Source organism: Ictidomys tridecemlineatus, chromosome X (genome assembly GCF_052094955.1).
Source record: "Ictidomys tridecemlineatus isolate mIctTri1 chromosome X, mIctTri1.hap1, whole genome shotgun sequence".
NCBI lineage: Eukaryota > Metazoa > Chordata > Mammalia > Rodentia > Sciuridae > Ictidomys > Ictidomys tridecemlineatus.
In genome coordinates this window covers 113,426,506-113,448,422 of record NC_135493.1, presented here as the reverse complement: position 1 = coordinate 113,448,422, position 21,917 = coordinate 113,426,506, and the positions used below count along the sequence as shown (strand labels likewise).

The 21,917-nt window shown below is 41.5% G+C and overlaps 1 protein-coding gene and 1 non-coding gene across 2 annotated transcripts in view; one reads left to right on the top strand and one right to left on the bottom strand.

The window, feature by feature from the left end:
* Positions 1 to 3,568: 3,568 nt before the first annotated feature.
* Trnat-ggu (transfer RNA threonine (anticodon GGU)) lies at positions 3,569 to 3,640 on the top strand. Its single transcript has one exon. It is a non-coding gene; the product is annotated as a tRNA-Thr (tRNA).
* A 1,389-nt stretch (positions 3,641 to 5,029) lies between these two features.
* Rs1 (retinoschisin 1) overlaps positions 5,030 to 21,917 on the bottom strand; it is a 33,665-nt gene continuing 16,777 nt past the window's right edge. The window contains exons 4-6 of the mRNA XM_005341137.4: positions 15,655 to 15,796; positions 14,093 to 14,288; positions 5,030 to 9,358 (exon numbers count right to left, since the gene is read on the bottom strand). Of these exons, the coding sequence (XP_005341194.4) occupies positions 9,206 to 9,358; positions 14,093 to 14,288; positions 15,655 to 15,796 (491 nt within the window). The 3' untranslated portion in view covers positions 5,030 to 9,205. The remainder of the gene's footprint in view (positions 9,359 to 14,092; positions 14,289 to 15,654; positions 15,797 to 21,917) is intronic.

The window sequence follows — 21,917 nt, the reverse complement described above, 5'->3', positions numbered from 1 at the left end:
AAATAACAATTCTGGTTTCTTTGAAAGAGACTGCAGAAAAACAGTATCAATGTTGAAAATGTCCTATCACTAATAACCAGGACCAGAATCTCACCAGAGGTCTTTGCAGAGATTTAAAAGGCCAGCTTAGGGTTGGGCTGTATCTTAGTGGTAGAGCACTTTTCTAGTATGTGTGAGGCCCTGGATTTGATCCTTAGCACTCAAAAAAATTTTTCAAATAAAAAATAAACAAGAGGTCAGCTTACCAGAAACAGGCAAACAAACAAACAAACCTTTAAATGGTTATGGTTTCTTCTTTTTGCCTCATGATCAGCTGAGATATAGAATATCTTGAGGTCTGGTTCAGCTGAGTAAAAAATTCTTGAAAACCACGAGTAAGAAGCCATGAAAGAAAATGACCGTCTCTCATCTGTCTGCATCACAGAATGGGGGAGAAGTCAGGTGTCTAGGAAACTCTGGGCCTATTGCCCCGTGCGATTCTTTTTTCTTTCTTTCTTTTCTTCTTCTTTTTTCTTCTTAATTGAATGTACTATACAAGATGGTAGACTTTTGTGCGAGCCAGTTACTACAGGAGTCTTCATTTCCCACAGTGCTTCGGTAATTCATCAGCGTTAGGCCTGGTCCCACTCCACCTTTCTCTTCTCCAGGCACTGACCCACCTTTCTGCGTATTTACTGTAGGCTATTAAATATGGTCTTGACCTGCCTTGCATTTTCATTCTTCAACTGTTCACTCCCAAATTTAAGGGAGTGTTGTCTCTTGTATTGCCAGAAAAAATTTGTCACAGTCTGCACGCTAGATTTGTAGGGCCAGCAGAACTGCGGCAGTGAAACTGGTGTCACTTCCAAGGCCCTTCATGTCCCACAAGGGTAAGCTCTTTACACCCCCTTTGATCCTTGGTCATATTTGATCCTCCTTGGGAATCTGAAATCGGTCTCCGTGTTGTATGCAGAATAGAAGTTGCCTTGTTCGCTGCTCTTCCCATGCAGAGTATCAGGGAGAAAGAGGCCTTATCTGTCCCTCCATCCCCCCCTCTGTTTTGACAGACTACTGAGAATCCCTCAGGACTTCCTTTGGTTGGGGATTTCACTTCCCAGAAGGCTGATGTGATTCATTTCAGACGTAGACAAGTTTGTCCTAATACTCTGCTTCAGGTCTAATCAGAGGAAACCCAGGAATAGAAAAGGTAGATGCCTTGACTTTTGTCCCTGTTGGGGGATTAAAGTGTTTATTGCCAGAGTTATCAAAAGCTCTGGTTAAATTCTGTACAGTTTCATGAGAAAAATGATGCTTTTCCTCCTGGAGAATGTGTAAGTTCTCCATAATAGCTTTGCTTTTCCAAAATGGAAAGCAAAGCTTGCAGAAAACCCATTTTCCCTAGGGATCAATAATCGGTTTCTAGTCGCCAGTCTCGGTCCCTCTCCTTTGTTACTCTTTGGTCACCGATTGAGTCAGGCCAGAGGGGTGATGGAAAGAAGTGAATTCTCACTGTAAACTTGCATTGATTAACAGAAACAATGAAGCCAAACAAAATAGTTGCCCCAGATTCCTATCTCCAAGAATTGCTTTGTGCCATTCTGAATTCAGGTAGTTATTCTGTATATACTTAGACAACTATTCAGAGCTTCTTCAATCTCTAATAAGTTTGAAGGGAGTATCTGGGAAGACACAGGGCAGGGTGATGTTGAGACCCTGTTCATTCTTAAAAAATAGGGATAAGCCAGAGGGATGTGATATCCAATTTGTGGTAGATGAAGAATCAGTGGAAATTCTTAATTGCACAGACTTTATAATTCATTATATAAATTGTAATTCCATACTTTTTACTGTGGCAAGGGTGTGATGTGGTTGTTAAATCTTTTTAATTTTTGAATCCAAACTGAATTTAAAGTGTTGAATACTTAAATTCCTCACAAGCTAATTATGAACCATTTGTAAAGTGTTTCTATAACTCTTTGTATCATGTGTTGGTACATCTTATCAAGTTTTTTCTGGCATGTATTCCATTCTAAACTTCTGTAAAATTTCTATTGTTGCTGTAAATAATTATACAAATATCTACTCCGTGGTAACCTACATTATCAGCATGAAATGGTTAATTTTTACTGAGCACAATGTATTTTTGAATGGATCTTCCCAAATGTCTTTAATAAAATGCAGATTTTGCACTGACTGATGTGACTGCCAGGCCGTCCCAATCTTGAGCACTATGGTCCTTCTTGCATTTGAACAGCGAGCAGCTCGGTTTTAGTTCCTTCTTTGTATATATATATAAAAAAAATTTTTAAAAAAAGCATTTGAATTCAAATGACGGATAATGGGCCTTTGAAGTTGTAATCAGTTTAAGGGAGAGAAATTAATGTAAAGCAAGGCAAATCCTGTTATTTAATGATGTTGATTTTTTCTTTCTTTTCTATTTATAAAGTTCTTTCCCCCTATGGCATTTTGAAAACTTTGGTTTCTTTTACACTTGAGTGTTGTCACTTGTAATGCATTGCTAGAAGCTCACTCGGTGGTTTGAGGAGGATGGGAAGAGATGCCAACCTCGTGCTCAGTGCTGTGGAGAAAGCAAAGATGAACAGCTCCATGAGGGTTTCTTCTTGTGGTAGAGCAGGGGTCAGCAAACTTTTAATGTTAAGGGCCAGATGGTAAATATTGGCCTTGAACATTCTTTTGGTGTTGCCTCTACTCATACTCAACTCTGCCCTAGTGCAAAAGCACCTATAGGATATGTAAATGAGTGCAAAAGCAGCTATAGGATATGTAAATGAATGAGCATGGCTGTGTTCGGATAAAACTTTATTTAAAAAAAAAAACAGGCCAGAGTTTATGGACACTTTTGTGGTTTAGGGAAAGAAGACCTACTGAGTCATGCTCAGCCAGAGAGGCAAGAACTTAAATTTTGTGGTAACTTATGTATAAAATATTCTCTAGTTTTATCTTTGTAAACAAAGAGTAGGAGCTAATACTAAGTTCTTGTATTCTTAGAAAGCACTGTCAAAACAAGCAAAAAAAAGGCACTGTGTCAACCAGTTCTTTACTCTGTGTCCTTAAATGGCATGGAAACTGTGGCCTGTGGTTTCAGCTATACTAAGACTGTATCAAGTATCTGGGCTTATAATTTTTTTATGTTCATAGCACAGTGCCATGTGTTATATTGTTACATTTGCTTTAAATAACAACCCAGTGGAGCAGATACTATTATTATCTCCATTTTGTAGGTTTTCATACTTTGCATTATCTTGCTCAAGGTCACCCAGTTTGGAAGTGGTGCGCCTAGGATTTGAGGCTGAATATGTTAACCATAAGGCCTGTACCCTTAACCACTAGTAAATGGTGCAGCCACTGCATCTCCATGTATAGCACTGACATCAAGTTTAATGGTGGTCCCATTCAGATATCGTTTTCCTTTTAGTAATTCTGGTTTATTCAATTAACTCCAAAGTCCAGATTTTCAAAAACAATTTACAATATAGATCATGTAAAAATATTTGCCTGGAGGAATTTCAGGTGCAAAAATAAACACAACTTAGTTAAATGAAGGAAAGGGGTAACACATTTGGGAGCTGGGGATGTAGCTCAGTGGTAAAGCACTTATCTGGTGCGTATGAGGCCCTGGGTTCAATTCCCAGCACCCCCAAAATGAAAAGCGGGGGAGGGGACTAACACATTTAGAAAAAGCTATTTATATTGATACATAAGTATATTAATTGGAGCAGGTAATAATGAATCCTCATGTCTTTTTTTTTTTTTTTTTTTTCTGTACTGGGGATTGAACCCAAGGGCCTTTTACCACTGAACTACATTCACAACTCTTTCTTATTTTTTATTTTGAGACAGGTTTTCTCTAAGTTGCTTAGGCCCTTGCTAAGTTGTTGAGGCTATCCTCAAACTTGCCATCTTCCTGTCTCAGCCTCCTGAATCTCTGGGCTTACAAGGGTGCACTACCACACCCAATTTAACATTGTTTTTTTTTTTTTTAATTGTAGATGCACACAGTACTGTTTATTTTTATGGGTGCTGAGGATGGAACCCAGTGCCTCACATGTGTTGGGAAAGCGCTCTGCCACTGAGCTCTACCTGTAGCCTCAACAATTTATGTACCACCTTCCATCCCATGTCTTGCAGCAGGTCACAACTGATTTGATTTGGGAATGGAACTTTTCATTGAAGTGGTTCAAAGCCCAAGATCTACAATCAGTTTGCCTGAGTGGAGTCCTGACTTCATGAACTAAATTTCCCATGACTTGAGGCAAGATAAATGTAGCTTCCCTATGCTTTGGTTTCCTTCCCTTTAAATGGAGACAATCATAGTACCTACTTCAGAGGGTTGTTGTGAGCATCTAATGAGATACTACAAAGCACTCTATAGAATTTCAATAAATGCTAGCTATTATAACATTATTGCTATTATTTGTGTCCCAGTTGGTGAACTGAGAAAGAATGTCACTGGATGGCTGCCAAGCACTTGTGATACATGTATCCTATTTGATCTTCCTATCAGCCCTCAAAGGTGGTGGTAGCCAAGAAAGGCCAGCTTGGAGCCATTCTTGGGATCACAGGGAAAGTAGCAGCCCTTGTAAGCTGTTTGTCAGCAGGCTTCAGCAACCACATCAGTGAACAGAGGCAGGCTTCTGTCGGCATTTGTTCAAAGGCTCACTTTTAGGGGTGCAGTCTTCTTGGCTCTGAGAATAGATTCATACCAGTACCTCTATCTTGAAATACCTTTGCTTTGTCCAAGTAACCTCCTCCCACACCGAGTACTAGAATCAGCTCAGATTTTTTTTTCTTAATATTGGCAACACTTAATGCTACTTCTCTGTTCATAACATTTCATTTAATTATTTAAAATCTGCAAAAATGTTGTGTATATTTTACCACATTTTTTTAAAAGTCCCCAAGTGTAGACCACACTCTAGCATTTCTAAAAATAAAAATAAACATGTTAAAATAAAGTAAGAGTGCGTTTTTACTGCATTATGCATTTTTAATTGAAAGTTTCCCCCCACAAAAGAAATGATACTACAAACATATTTCACATGTTTAATAACAAGTTTCTGTTAAGCTTCACATTTCTCTCAATAATAGTTTTATTTTTTTATACATTTTGTCATGAATTTAATGAAGTAAATAATTAGTATGGCTGTTGGGAGCAAATTAACTTCAGGTAAATGTTTTACAGATCTCAGTATTTCATTGTTTATTAAATTCTGAAATACTGAGCAGTGTCCAGTGTGAAATCCCATCTGGCTTCTTTGCAGAAATTAAAATTCATATTGAAATTCAAAGAACCCAGAATAGCCAAAACAATCTTGAAGAAGAACAAATTTGGAGGACTCACTCACATGTCCCAATTTTAAAATTTACCAGAAGCTATAGTGATGAAGACAGTGAGGTAATAGGACTGTGAAATAAACCATCCCATTTAAGATCCATTGATTGATAAGGATGCCAAGACCATTCAAAGGGGAAAGGACAGTCTTTTCAACAAATGGGACTGGAACAACCGGATATCTACATTCAAAAGAATGGAGTTAGACCCCTACTTGATACCATGCACAAATATTAGCTCAAAATGGATCAGAGACTTGAATGTAAAAGGTAGAATTATAGGAGTACCGCTTCATAACCTTGCATTTGGCAATGCTTTCTCAATAACACCAAAAGAACCAGCAAGCAAAAAAATAAGTTGGACTTCATTAAAATTTAAAAATTTATGTGCTTCCAAGGATTCCATCAAGACAGGAAGAAAAAAACCTAGAGTGGGAGAAATAGTTGGAAGTCCTTATAACTCAATTGTAAGATGATTGTAAAATGAGCAAAGAATCTGAATAGATATTTCTCCAAAGATGTACAAATGGCCAGTAAATGTGAAAAGATGCTCAACATCATATCACTAGGGAAAAACAAATCAAAGCTACAACGAAACACACCACGTATACTGGGATGGCTATGATGAAAAACAGACAATAAGCGTTGTGAGGATGTGGAGAAATTGGACCCCTCCGCCACTGCTAGTGGAAACTGCAAACGGTGCGGCCACTTGGGAAAGTAGCTCCTCAAAAAGTTGAACGCAGACTATGACTTAGCAATTCCACTCCCAGGTTCATACCCAAGATAAATGAAAGCAAACATCCACACAAAAACTCACATGCATATGTTCATAGCAGCATTATTCCTAATAGCCAAAAAAAATGGAAACAACCCAAAGGTCCATTGAGGGATGATGAATAAATAACAATGTAGTATATCCATACAATGGAATGCTATTCTGCAATAAAAAGGAGTGAAGTACTGATACATACTACAAGGATGAGCTTTCAAAGTACTGCTAAGTGAAAGAAGCCAGTCACAAACTACCACATGTCATATGATTCCATCTCTATGGAAAAATACCTAGTATAGGGAAATCTACATAAAAATAGAAAATGGGGCCAGGTGCAGTGGCACACACCTGTAATTCCAGCAACTTGGGAGGCTGAGGCAGGAGTGCAAGTTCAAGATCAGCCTTAGCAATTTAGCAAAACTCTCAAAAAAAGGGGAAGGGGGCTGGGGATGTGGCTCAGTGGTTAAGTGCCCCTGCGTTCAATCCCTGGTGCCAAAAAAGAAAAAGAAAAAAAGAAATAGAAAATGGGTTGGTAGTTACCTAAAGTTGCTTGTGATGGTTGTACAACTCTGAGTATACTAAAAATCTTTGAATTACACACTTTAAATGGGTGAGGATTGGATGATATGTTATCTCAATAAAACTATTACAAAACAAATTTCCAACATGAGCAATTATTTGAAGAATGTTTACCCATTTGTCACACTATTTCGGTCTTTATTTTTTTTCCTAAAGTATATTCTTGCTTGCCTTATGAGTTTGACGATGCCAGTTGTAGAAGCCCTTAACTCTTAAGCTACTGCAATTTTCTTTGACAATCTGTTTATAATTTTCTTATGACTTCATTAGTTCAGTTTTTCAAATAATGGTTTTTGCCAGGCACAATGGCACACCCCTATAATCCCAGCAGTTTGGGAGACTGAGGCAGGAGGATCACAGGTGAGGCTAGCCTCAGCAACTTAGTGAGGCCCTAAGCAACTTAATGAAAACTTGTCTCAGAAAAACGAAAAGCCTGGGATGTAGCTCAATGGTAAAGGGCCCCTGGGTTCAATGCCCAGTAACCCGCCCCCCCCCATAATAAGGGTCTTTATTCAGCGGTTCTGTCCAAAATGGATTTGTTGATATGTCCTGTGGCCAAGAATGACCCCACCCTACTCCACCAGTGGTCTGTTTATATTTGGGAGAAAACTTAGCAAGAGAAAGCATTTTTCCAGGTATATGGCATGGAGATTAAAAAGATGCTGGCTTGAATATAAAGCTATTCTGAGCCCTAGAACACCAGGGGAGGGATTTGGGGCTTTTAGGAACCTGCCTGTTCACAGAACTGAATGTGATGTCCAGGATCATGTTAGAATGAGTCCATTTACTTCCATTGTTGTTTGAAATTGAAAAACAAGTGAGAAATGACTTGCTAACAGGGGTTACACAGGTCCAGGACATTCTGTGCTTCCCCAATCTCTTTGGAGGGTTTCAAATCCTCTCAGCTCTTACTTTCCATATAGCTCTACCCACCCCTGACCTCCATGTTACTAGCCTCTTCAAGGGAAGGACCTAGAACTCAGGCTGAGCTACACCATCTGCCAAATGAGCTCCAGCAAGAGAAAGCCAGGTCAGGCCTGCTCCTTTCCAAAGAGGTGTCAAATGTCAGGGGCAGGTGTTTTTGGATGGCACAAGGCATAGGTTAGAGGGTGAGAGGCTTCCAGGGTAGAAGCTACATGGTTCTTTTTATATTGGGAGCCCTGACCAATTCCTATGAAGCATGCAGTTAACAGGTCACCTCCAAGTGACCAGTGATAGCTCCTGGGCCAGCCATTGTCAAAATATTTCTTAAAAACTGGTAGGTAGTCTGAGATAAGGAAATTCTGTTGTGTTGGAGTTATCTGGGGTTCTTAAACATAGGAGATCTGCTACTTAAATGATCAGCCTGCCCCATGCATTTATCACAGAGTTGAGTAGTTTGCCTGAATGAGTTGCAGAATGGAGCTGGATGTAATGGGAGCTCTGGATCCCTCCCCACTCCCTGTGTTCTTTTTTAATTTTTGGTACTGGGGATTGAACTCAGGGTCACTCGACCACTGAGCCACATCCCCAGCCCTATTTTGTATTTTATTTAGAGACAGGGTCTCACTGAGTTGCTTAACTCCTCACTGTTGCTCAGGCTGGCTTTGAACTCCCAATCCTCCTGCATCAACCTCCCAAACTCCTGAGATTACAGGCATGTGCCACCAGGCCAAGTTCCCTGTGTTCTTCAAGCTAATACTCTACCCCACCCCACTCCCACAAGGTGAAAACTGAACAGGGAAGCTTTCCTACCTTTCCTATCTTGAACATTTAGTCCTTTGTCATGTACAGGATCTCAGTTGACCAGGACCATTGTGGGGCATGCCACAGGCTCCCATCTACTTCATTTGTACTGCTACCCAGTCTCCCCCATAACTTCAGCTACCTCTCAAGTCTTCAAGGCCATGGCTGAATGAAAATGTAACTACAAGCTTGCTTCCCTTCAGCATTCAAGCAAAGCTTTACAAAACTGTACATTCCTGTTTTGAATGTGGTTGAGCAAAAAAGATTTTTCAAATTATCAGGGCTGCTTTGTATTCCCCTGGGATTGCACCTTTCACAGTGTCGCCAAGACAGAGAGAGAGCAAGCAAGAGGGAGTGCAGCAAATTACCCCTGCTACTGAAGCTTTCATAAGAAAATTGGTTTGGGGGATATTTTCTTTGTTCTTATTTTCTTTGGCCCTCAGTGGGAGGGAAAGTTCATTTTCTTTCATTGGAAACTATATTGCTTTTTAAAAAATGAAATATTCTCTACCAAGCTCTGCATTTAAAAGTGCTTGTAACAGGGCCACACCTGTAATCCTAGCACCCTGGGAGGCTGAGACAGGAGGATCACAAGTTCAAAGCCAACCTCAGCAAAAGTGAGGCTCTAAGCAACTCAGGGAAGTCAGAGACCCTGTCTCGAAATAAAACACAAAATAGGGCTGGGGATGTGGCTCAGTGGTTGAGTGCCCCTGAGTTCAATCCCAGGTACCAAAAAAAAAAAAAGGTCCCTCCCATACCCATCCACCCTGTGGCAGGGCCAAGCTGAGGCAGGCATCAGGCACACTTGCTGACGCACTCCAGCAGCTCCATGCGGATGGCAATGCGGACGTGCCAGCCCAGTGGGATCAGGCGGATAAAGCGGGAAATGATGGGGGGCCGCAGCAGGTTCTGGACTGTGGAACTTCTATCTGAGTTTCCGTAGAAGACCTAAAGAGAAGAAGGAAATCCTGTTACCATTACATCAAGAGAGAGAAAAAGACAACCAACTACTATCTGGAGTCAACTCCAACTTTGAACCATGGAAAATTCTAGAAAGTAGTTATAGTGCAAAGAATTTACAAGTACCCTGTAAAATCTGACCTTTCATAATTGTCAGCACCTACATGCTTGAGGCATTTCTGAATATATGAAGACTTTTGGAACTACACCATCCAATGTGGTAGCCAGTAGCATCTATTTAAATTTATATGAATTAACATTAGATGAAAATTCAGTTTCTCAGTCACTTTTTTTTTCTTTTTTTTCTTTTTGTAGCACCAGGGATCAACCTCAGGGTCTCATCCATGCTAGGCAAATGCTCTACCACTGAGCTGCACCCCCAGCCCACATTAGCCACGTTTCAATGTATATCATTGGACAACACATATGAATATTTCCATTACTGCAGAAAGTCCTATTGGGTAGCACTGATAGAAAATACCTCTTGCTAACAGATGTGATTCTGCAATCTGTATTTGGGGTAAAAATGGGAGTTCATAACCAACTTGAATCTAATGTATGAAACATGATATGTCAAGAGCTTTGTAATGTTTTGAACAACCAATAAAAAAAAAATAAATAAATAAAAGTATTTTTCTCCTAAAAAAAAAGAAAAGAAAAGAAAATACCTCTTGCCAGGTATGATGGCACACATCTGTAATCCCAACTCCCTAGGAGGATAATGCAGAAGGATCACAAATTTGAGCCCAGCCTCAGCAACTTAGTGAGACCCTATCCTCTCTCAGAAAATGAAAAGGTCTCAGAAAAATTTAGTTCAGTGGTATAGCACCCCTGGATTCAATCCCCAGTACCAAAAAAAAAAAAAAAAAAAAAGCTTTTTGACTCTTACTGTCAATTTTGTGTTTTTGTTGTCTGCATTTTGACAAGACAGTTTAAAAAGCCCATATCATACTTACAAGAAGAATGTTCCCATGTTTCAAAGGTATCCCAAATGGACTCAAATAGAAACGTGTGCCTGGCTCTGAAGCTGTGAACCAAAGCTGAAATGTGTGTTCCTACTTTGTTACTAGTGACAAGTACCTTTTAGACTTGGAAAAATATTTTTTTAAACACATGAAAACTGGAGGGTGGTATCATAGAGAAAAAAAGGGTTTGATGCATAGTGTTTTTCAGGAAGTAGCATGCAATGGAAGTAGCATGCAAAAAGATGCAATGGATGTTTGACAGTATTTCCAAAGAAATCATTCTTTGCATTCTTCCCAGAGTCATAGTGTTCTCTTCCACGACATGGGAACACTTCATTTCCTTTTGAGATAATCTCCTGAATTTGGCCTTAAACATCCACTAACCAAGGCTGGCCTTATCTCATTGACAAAGGTGTCAACAACATATACTGGAGGAAAGACAGCCTTTTTACAAACGGTGCTGGGAAAACTGGATATCCATATGTAAAAGACTGAAACTAGATCCCTATCTCCCATCCTGGGCAAAAGTCAACTCAAAATGAATCAAAGAGCTGGACATGGTGGCGCATGCCTGTAATCTCAGCAGTTTGGGAGGCTGAGGCAGGAGGATCACAAGTTCAAAGCCAGCTTCAGCAATGGTGAGGCGATAAGCAATTCAGTGAGACCCTGTCTCTAAATAAAATACAAAATAGGGCTGGGGATGTAGCTCAGTGGTTGAGTGCCCTGAGTTCAATCCCCAGGACCAAAAAAAATGGTATCAAAGACTTAGGAATTAGACCAGAGACTATACAACTGCTAGAAAACACAAGGGAAACACTTCAAGACATAGGCATAGGCAAAGATTTCCTGAATAGCTCTAATAGCTCAAGAAATAATAGCAAGAATTGACAAGTTGGATTGCATCATATTAAAAAGCTCCTACACAGTAAAGGAAACAACAGAGTGAAGAGACAACCTACAGAATGGGAGAAAACCCTTGGCAACTACTATTCCCACAGAGGACTAATATCCAGAATATATAAAGAACTCAAAAAACACCAAAAAATAAAAATAACCCAATCAATAAATGGGCAAATGAACTGAACAGACAGACCCTTCCGAAAAGAAGACAAATGACCAACAATTGTATGAAAAAAAATGTTGAATATCTTTGTCAGAGAAATGTGAATCAAAACTACATTGAGAATTCATTTCACCCCAGTCAGAATGTCTATCCTCAAAAATAAAAATAATAATAAATGCTTGAGCTGGGCATGGTGGTACACATCTGTAATCCCAGCAGCTCGGGAGGCTGAGACAGGAGGATTGCAAGTTCAAAGCCAACCTCAGCAATGGCAAGGTGCTAAGCAACTCAGTGAGACCCTGCCTCCAAATAAAATACAAAATAGGTCTGGGGATGTGGCTTAGTGGCTGAGTGCTCCTGAGTTTAATCCCCTGTACCTAATAATAATAATACTGGTGAGGATGCAGGGGAAGAGGAACCCTCATACACTGCTAGTGGGGATGTTAAATTAGCACAGCCACTAAGGGAGTCAATATAGAGGTCAAAAGCTAAAAACAGAACTACCATAGAATTCAGCTATAGCACTACTGGATGTATCTGAAAGAATTGAAGTCAGCATACTTACACAAGTAACTGCATACCCAAGTTTATTGAGGCACAATTTACCATAGACAAGTATTGGTGCCCATCAACAGATAAATGTATAAAGAAAATGTGATGTATATACACAATGGAGTATTATTCATCCATAAAGAATGAAATTATGTAATTTGCAGGAAAATGGGTGGAGCTGGAGGACATCATTTTGAGTAAAATAAGCTGTACTTGAAAAGATAAGTATTGGGCTGGAGATATAGCTTTGTGGCCAAGTGCCTGCCTAATATACATAAGGCCCTGGGTTCCATCCCCAGCACCACCAAAATAAATAAATAAATGAATGGATGTCAGGCATGGTGGCACACGCCTGTAATCTTAGCAGTTCAGGAGGCTGAGGCAGGAGGATCAAAAGTTCAGAGCCAGCCTCAGCAATTTAGCTAGGCCCTAAGTAACTTAGTGAGACCCTGTCTCTAAATAAAATACAAAAAAGGTCTAGGAATGTGGCTTAGTGGTTAAGCTTCCCTGGGTTCAATTCCTGGTATCAATAAACAAACAAATAAATAAATGACATGTTTTCTCATGTGAAATCCAGAAAGAAAAAAAGATAACATGAGAAGGGAGACTATTCATTAGCAAGAAGGATATTGGGGCAGGGGAGAGAAAGGCTGGAAATGAAGGGGTAAATGATCGAAATGTGTTATCTGATGTATGACTATAATATAACGAAATTAATATGTACTAAAAATGAAATAACAGGACAGGCCTTGTCTGCCATGATCTTGCTTTTCTTCCCAGTAGTAACACCTAATGTTATCCTCTCTCAGCTGTCTGTCCTGGAGTTATTCCAATCAGGAACCAGATATAGAGGGGACTATGGAACAGGCTCCACTAGTTTATGCAAATACCAGAAGTGAGTGAACAATGACTATCAAGACCTGTGCAAGAAACACAGGGCTTTAATATGTGGATGCTAACCCAAAACAAGGGAGTGTGGCTAGGGCAAGAATAGAAATCCAGTGGATTATAGACAAAGGAGAATGAAGGAAAGGGAACGGGAGGGAAGAGAAAGGACAGTAGAATTAATCGGACATAACTTTCCTAGCCTTGTGTTTGGAATACATGATCACGGTAATTCTACATCACGTACAACCACAAAAATTAGAATAAGTTATATCCCGTGTATGTATAATATGTTTGTCCTGGAGTTATTCCAATATAAAATACATTCTACTGTCATGTATAACTATAAGAGAACAGCAACAACAAAAAGGCACGGGGCTTGAAATAGAATCCTAATATCTTTTGGAAAAGCCAACTAATAAGAACAAAAATGAATTTAGATGTCCAAATATCAAGATGGTTTTTTCCCATTGTGTCCGAACTCCTCAACCTCATCCATGAATGTCATACTTTGCAGATTGTCATCAGACTGACCACAAAGCCTTCTCATTCTCAGACATACAGGTCTGCTTAACCTAGTCAAATGTCAAAATGAACCTGGGTAATTCCTTACTCTTAGGCAAAAAATACTTAACATTTCCAAACAGGTAGTGAATTTTTAACTCATTTTTGTTCATTTCAAATATTTATAGTCAGGAATCTAATGTGTTTAGTTTGTGATGAAGAAGACTTTGGTCTCAGTTTTCAAAGATTAATAGGATGTAGGGTTGCCCAAAAGTTTAAGTGTCTGTTCTTGCACTGGTGGAATCCTTTTAATAAACACTAGTGTGATTAGGCAGCTAACTTGAGAGGTTGTCAAAAGGTTTCCAGCATTCAATCTCAGATCAATAGTAAGGAGAGGCCATATCTATACAAATGCATGATTATCTACCTGTGTCTGTAATGGATCAAGCCAAACCCATGAAGCAAAGTGTGTTCAGTGATCCAGTGAGTTTGCAATACTCCCTATAGCCAGTCTTGGGTCTTTAGGCAACTATGCACTGATAGAAATCAGACAAATATTTCCTTTGCATAAAAGAGCAACATTCATTCACAAACTGCCAGGCACTAACGTGACAACCAGGAAAGAAGCACAGATGACCCACTCTGCCATGGGATTAGTGCTCTGACAGAAGGTGACGAACACAACACAGGGATAAGAGAGGAGTCCCAGAGAGGGTGTATGCTGAAGATGGGTTTTGGGTAAGCTCCACTTACCCGGTTGTTTCCAGTTTGGTCCTTATAGTAAATCCAGTTCAGGCTCTCATCACTCCTGTACTGCACACTATACTTGGTCATCCACTCATCGATGTCACAGCGCCCCTGGGTAAGGATCCCTGAAATCACCTTGATCTCCTTCAGATCTATTTGTAACCACTGGCTGCTGTCTTGGAACTTGGAGAGCCACGCACACCTGCCAGAAACACATCAAGTCACCAGGAGCCTTCCCCTGTGAGTGCCTGCAAATAGCCAGCAAGCACCAGAAGATACCAACCCCCAGTTCAAGTCTTTGTACCTGCCGTAACCCATGAGTCTTATCCTCCCTCACCTGACCATCTGTTATGGTTTGGACGTGAGGTGGCTCCCAAAAGCTCATGGGTGAGACAATGCAAGAAGGTTTAGAGGATAAATGATTGGGTTAGGAGAGCCTTTACCCAATCAGTGAATTAATTCCCTACTAGATTAACTGATGGTAATTGAAGGCAGATGGGGTGTGGCTGAAGGAGGTGGGGCATTATGGGTATGACTTTGGGTATATATTTGTATTTGGCAAGGGGGCGACTCTCTGCTTTCTGATCATCATGTGAGCTGCTTCCTTCTACCATACTTCCAGCATGTTGCTCTGCCTCACCTTCAGCCCCAAGGGATTACAACCTCTGAAACTCTGAGCCTCCAAATTAACTTTTCATCCTTTACAGTTGTTCTGGCTGGGTCTTTTAGTCACAGCAGTGAAAAAGCTGACTAAAACACAATCTTCAAGTCTCAGATGAAATATCTTTTACTTAGAAAATCTTCCCTGGGCCAGGTACGGTGTTGCACCCCTGTCATCCAAGTAGTTTGGGAGGCTGAGACAGGAGGGTCACGAGTTCAAAGCCAGCGTCAGGAACAGTGAGGTGCTAAGCAACTCAGTGAGACCCTGTCTCTAAATAAAATACAAAATAGGGCTGGGGATGTGGCTCGGTGGTTGAGTGCCCCTGAGGTCAATCCCCAGTACAAGAGAAAAGAAAGAAAGAAAGAAAACCTTCCCTGGTTCCAGGAGCAGTGGTGCATGCCTGTAATCCCAGGAGCTTGGGAGGCTGAGGCGGGAGAATTGCAAGTTCAAAGCCAGCCTCAGCAACTTAGTGAGGCCCTGAGTAACTCAGTGAGACCCTGTCTCTAAATTAAAAAGGAGCCAGGGATGTAGGGATGTGGCTCAGTGGTTAAGTGCCCTGGTACCTGGTACAAAAAAAAAAAAAGCCTTCCCTGGTACTTGCAATGGATGAGATCTTAGTTCCTTCTTCATTTTCCTCACAAGCTTCATCACACTTACTGAATAATCGGTTGTGTGCTGATGTGCTTACAGTCTGTCTGTTCCTCTAAACTGTGCACCTCCTGAAGGCTAGGACCTTATCCATCCTGTCCACTGCTATACCCACAGTCCTTGGCACATGAAAGGTACTCAGTATTTGTTGAATAAATAAGTGCATTCTGTGCCATTTGTTTATTAGAGAAACCTTTTTTTTTTTTAAGGTATATGGGAAAAACAAAAACAGAAAACCACCTGGGACTGCACTACTTACCCAAAGCCTTGACTGTTGAGCCGAGCCTTGTTTGCAGTCCATGAGGAATACCAGCCCACATACTGCTCCGGATTGGAGCAGGTGATCTGGTCTGGTGTGACCTCCCCCGACTCAAAACCCAGGGGCTTGTGATATGGGCATTCTGGAAAGGAAAAACAACGCACATTCAATTCAAACATCCATACCTCTAGCCAGGCACAGTAGTACACACCTGTAGCCCCAGCTGCTTGGAAACTGTAGTGGCATGTAAGCCAAAAGTACAAGGCCAGACTAGTAACAGAACAAGACCCCCATCTCAAAAAGAAAAATTAAAAACAAGCCCTCCCACCACCACATCTCAGTACTCAGATGATTGAAGTAACAAAGCAACCTTATCTTGTTTGCAGTGTGGAAATGGAGAATGTTTTACTTGTCAGCAAGGAGGTTCACAAAAGCCTTCAACTGTTTACTGCTCATGCGGAAAGAGCATGAAGGATGAAGTGAAGGGATTGCCATAGAGACTCAACGTTCAGAAAAGCGGAGGGAAATGGTTCTATGGCAACCTCATGGGGGGAGGGGGATTTGAGAAATACTCCTCCTCCACCAACTTTGAGACCTAAACACTAAGAGGTACTCGGTAAAATAGCATATTTAAATGTCAGACATCTTCAGTTCCCTCATTAGCTCGCAGGTTTAGCCATGCTGCATGATGACATCAGGGTCTCTAATTGTTCTTGGGCAGCAGATGATGCCAATTATAGGAATAAAACAATAGTGAGCCAGCAAGAAAGGCAATTATAAATTGACTTCCCACTTGTAAATTGCTGTTTTCTCACCAGTCTAATGCAAAAAATAAAAATAAATAAATAAAAATAGGTGAAGTATACCTGAGTGACTATTGAATACGGATCAGCTGAAAGACACTGCTTTTTCCAAATGGAAATAGCCCAAATTGGGCTATATGCTGTTTCCTCGTATTGACAACAGTATTGGGTTACCTGATCAGAGACTGCCAATTGCCAACCCAACCACCATTTCCCCCTTCTCTTAGACTAAAAAGGCTTAATTTTATTGGTGACAGCAATGTGGCCAGCTAAAGAGGCAATCGTTTGCAGGCTTTCTTGCAGTTAGAAGTAACCACATGACATAATTTCTGACCAGTGAGATGTAAGAAGATGCTAGGGATTTGTGGTCAAGTTTTGCTTGCCCCTTCTTTCTCCCAGTTGTCTAGATTGAAGGATCTGATAGCTGGTGTAACTGTAGCCATCTTCTACCATGGGGTAAGAAGAACTATAGAGCCCTCAGCCCTGATATTCTTTTTTCTTTTCTTTTCTTTCTTTTTTTTTTTTTTGTACCAGGAATCGAACTCAGGGGCACTCAACCACTGAGCCACATCCCCAGCCCTATTTTGCATTTTATTTAGAGACAGGGTCTCACTGAGTTGCATAGCACCTTGCCATGCTGAGGCTGGCTTTGAACTCACAATCCTCCTGTCTCAGCATCCCAAGCCACTGGGATTACAGGCGTGCGCCACCATGCCCAGCTAGCCCTGATATTCTTAAGCAACTCTCTATCCCATAGTCTTTTTGTCTTCTGAGTCAAAAACTAATTCAATAGCCACTCTTTTGGACATCTCTAACTTTAACAAAACCCAATTTTTAACTGAATTGCTATAGAAAACAAAGGGTAAACTTATATAAATACATCTGAGTAATTTTCGGATTGTGAATGGTAAACTCCAAATGAGGCAAAAAAAAAAAATTATTTCCTCCATGTGTGCATGTGTATATTTGAGTTCAAGCTGAAGAGGTAGCCAGGTGCAGTGGTGCACACCTGTAATCCCAGTGACTCAGGAGGCTGAGGCAAAAGGATCACAAGTTTGAGGCCAGCTTCAGCAACTGAGTGAGGTCCTGTCTCAAAATAAAAAGTAAAATGGGAATGGGGGTGTAGCTCAGTGGTACAGAATCTCTAGGTTCAGTCCTTAGTACCAGGGGGAATAAAAAAGTTGACATATTTACTGGGGTATCATCACCTGTAATAGTAAAATGGAGAACTGAAGTCTTTCTAGATAATTTTCAACAGTTAATAAAACTGAATGGAGCATGCAAAAGCTTGAGTGCCATCCTAAGGCTCCAGAGTACCTGCCAAGAGGGTCATGTCCTGCCTCCAGCAGCTGAAGACAGGACAGCACTAGCCTCCTCAACTTTTCTGCCCTAACGCACCAAAAGAGTAGGCTGGAATTCCACCAGCATCTACAACTCAGAGGGGCTGGGGGAGAGGGGACAGTATTTGTAGTTTATCAAGTCTCCAAGACTTTGGGAGTCTATTAAAATAATGTCAATTCCTGGGAGAGAGAAGAGCAGTGCTTTTATGGGTCACTCAATCATGCCTTGCGTGGTAGAATCATCAGGGGAGCTTGTTAAGAATGCAGTTTCTAGGATTCCATCCCCAGAGTTTCGCATTTTTAACAAGCACACTTTCAAAGTGCACTTTGAAAACCTTAGCCTGCCAGGGAAGGCGTTTTGTGGGCTGGAGCTTCAGAGGACTGAGTGCCCATGGGCTCCCACGCTCTTCTAGTTCCCCCAACTTCCTTCCAGCCTGGAAGACAGGCTTGAGCCACCTGCAGGAGGGGGGTGAGTCCAAAGCATCAGAGAGCAGGGTCTCAGTAGGGCTCTTGGCTGTTATTTAACCTCAGCTCTCAGCCTTTCTAATCTGTAAAATTCTAACTGTAGATATCTCTAAGGTCCCTTCATCTTTAACATTTGTAGCATTTGATGACTGAACTTTTATTTATTTATTTTTTTTGCTCAGGGCCACCAGCTGAGAGAGAGGAGGTGTAACAGAACAAGACCCCTTGTCACCACCCCTAGGGTTTGATCCTCAGCACCACATAAAAATAAATAAAATAAAGTTAAAAAAAAAAAAAAGCTGTTTATCCAGTTGTGGACCCTGCACTCTCTCCAGGGCATGTGACAGTTGTTTTTTCTTTTAAAAAAAAATGTTTTTAGTTGTAGATGGACATAATATCTTTATTTTTGTTTATGGTGCCAAGGATTGAACCCAGTACCTCCTGCTTGCAAGGCAAGCACTCTACTGCTGAGCTACCACCCCAGCCCAACAGGTGATGGTTTTATCATTATCATGGCTTCAGGTGGCCTCTGTGAATCTATACCTTACTGCCAGATCCCAAGTCTCAGCCCACTGATCCCTGAAGATTTTCTAGGGAATTATTTCCATCCGGGCAACTCAAAGAAGTTTGGTGTGTTGTACATCCAAAACAGCCCTTCAGTGTCCAACCTCCTGTGTGGTGCTCCAAGTCTCATTCCTTGATACCCCCAGAGTACAAGGCAGAGACTCTAGACCAGTGGGGCTTGGCCTGGGCTGCACCTTGGAATCATCTGAGCAGCTGGAGGTAGGGAGGCAATCAGGACAAAGCTACAGGTGATTGTAATAGGCATTCAAGGTCAAGAAGGTCTGTTTAGAGCCAATGAGGATCAGGATTGGTTCCCACTCTTCCTCAGTGTGAGTACAGTGCTTAACCCCCTCTGGGTCTCAGTTTGCTCATCTGTGAAATGCCACTGGAGTAGTGTATCACCTTGATAAAGCTGCTAAAAGATTAAGTGAGGGGCTGGAGTCATATCTTGGTGGTAGAGCACTTGCCTTGCATGTGTGAGGTACTGGGTTCAATCCTCAGCACCACATTAAAAAAAAAAAAAAGAAAAAGAATAGATTAAGGTGAAATAATGTTTAGAGACTATAGTTTGTAGAGTACATGCCTGGCCAAAATAACAGATTAGGGGCTAGGAATGTGGCTCAATAGTAGAGTGTTTGTCTAGCATGCATGAGGCCCCGGGTTCAATCCCAAGCACTGCAAAACAAATGAACACAAACAAGTAGCAGGTAATATTAGTGACAGGGTGCATTCGTGAGTTGGGTGCCCTTCTGGCAAAGGAGGAAATCCAACACCATTCTACCTTACACTGACCCATTTCATTCCCCCACCTTGTAGACAGCATCCCTCAGGCTTATGGAGTTGGACAATCTAGGCCTGAACAGGAATTAGCTGATCCTCCCAGAGGAGAAGGTGAGAGCCCCCAGTTAAGGTAGCAGCGGCACAGTGGTGGACTCCATGGGGATGTAGTCCCCTGAGAAACAGGAGCAGGGAGGGGTCTGGGAGCCCTGTGCTATGGGAAGCCTCAGAATACCATGTGGGGATTCTTAGAAAGCTTGGCTCAGGAGGAAAAGGAGCCACCACTGCTCCCCAATGGGGCCTAGGGCCAGGCCAGGATCCTGCCACCCAGCCTGAACACATGTCCTGCCCCCAGGAAGCCCTCACAATCTTGTGGAGTTTCAAGTAGTTCAAAGTGAAGGAAAAGGACCTTCAAAAGACCTGTCTTTAGCTAACTGTAGGGGCACATGCCTGTAATCCCAGCAACTCGGGAGGCTGAGGCAGGAGGATCACAAGTTCAAAGCCAGCCTTAGCAAATTAGGAAGGCCCTGTCTGTAAATAAAAAATAAAAAGGGCTAAGGATGTGGCTCAGTGGTAAAAGACCTGTGTTTAGACTCCTCACAGGCCATAACAAGGGAGGACTGAAACTGGATTTGTTTTCACTTGGAAAAACAAAGTGTGACATTTCTCATGCTCTGTGTGCTATGAAATAAACTGCACATCAGTTATGATTGTGATGCTTCCTGATTCCTCTTTCCCCCTTTCTTCCTTCTCTGCCTTCCTTTAGGTATGCCTGAGGAGTCTGGCACCTTCCCTTGAGGCTTTCTGTCCCCTTCCTGCCACCTTCACCTCCTTCAGATCACCACCCACTTCCTCTGCCCACCCTGAGCTGAGTAAGGGGCTCCATGGTGCTGCCTAACTGTAATACCTGTCACATATTGCTTCCTCTTGTGATTTTGTCAGCTCCCCATGTCTGCCTTTCTCAACATCCTATCCTCTGAGCCAAGCAGAATGCCTGAATGCACTAGGCACTTAACATAATCTGATTGGATGGATGGACAAAGGGATAAACAGATACAGTCATCCTATCTTGGGTGACAGCTGGGGACAAGCAGAGAAATGGCAGATGCAGGAAGCACAGAACTCGAGGAGGAAGTAGAAATGAACTGCTGCAGCCTTGAGAATTCCCTCTGGCCTAATCAAAAAGCAACTGTAAATTGAGTAAAAGCTAGAAAGCAGCATAAATAATGTTGCCAAAGGCATTAAGGAGATCCTTATCAGACACAGTGAAAGTGACTTGCCAAATTTTTCACCCAATGGAACCTTGTTGTTGCAGTTATTAAACTGTTTCTATATTCATTTTACTCATAAGGAAAAACCTGCATCTTTTGTGGCTCAAGTGGCTCTTGATAATTAGATGAAAAATGTATATTTGTAATGTGTTGGTAATCCAGGCTGTCTACTTAATGTATTGGGCTGTTTTATTCAGTCAATGCTTTCTGGGTTTGTAGGCATGATGGCCAGGCATGCTTAAAAAGAATATTTAGGGTCAGAATGTTCAAAGCCAGAATTGACAACTTAGGAAGGCCCTAAGCAACTCATTGAGACCCTGTCTCTAAATAAAATATTAAAAGGGCTAGGGATGTGGCTCAGTGGTTAAGCACTCCTGGGTTCAATGCCCCCATACCGAAAATAGAAACGTTAGGGCTGGGGATGTACTTGGTGGTAGAGCAGTGGCCTAGCATTAGGAGGCCCTGGATTCCATCCTCAGCACCTGGGCATGGGGGCGGGGTGGGGCTGGGGGGAGTTAACGTAAAGAAATGCAGAGGGGGCTGGGGTTGTGGCTCAGTGGTAAAGTGCTCACCTAGCACGTGTGAGGCACTGGGTTGGATTCTCAGCACCACAAAAAAATAAAAACAAATAAAAATAAAGGTATTGTGTCCAACTACAACTAATATATATATATACATACATACATACATACACACACACACACACACACACACACACACACACACACTAAATAAATAAATAAATAAATGAAAAGAAATGCAGAGGCCAGGTGGTTGTGGTACACATCTGTGATCCCAGCTACTTTGGAGTCTGAGGCAAAAAGATTGCAAGTTCAAGGCCAGCCTGGGCAACCTAGCGTGAGACCCTGTTGTCTCTAAATAACAGAATTTATTGGTGGAACAGCACCCCAGGGTTTCATGCCCAGTACCAGAAAAGAAAAAAAAAATGGAAACAAAACAAACATAGTTCAAGGTTATTCTTGGGAAAAAATTCTAGAGGGCTGTAAATATTATTGTGCCTAGATGTTAGACGTGAAAAGATG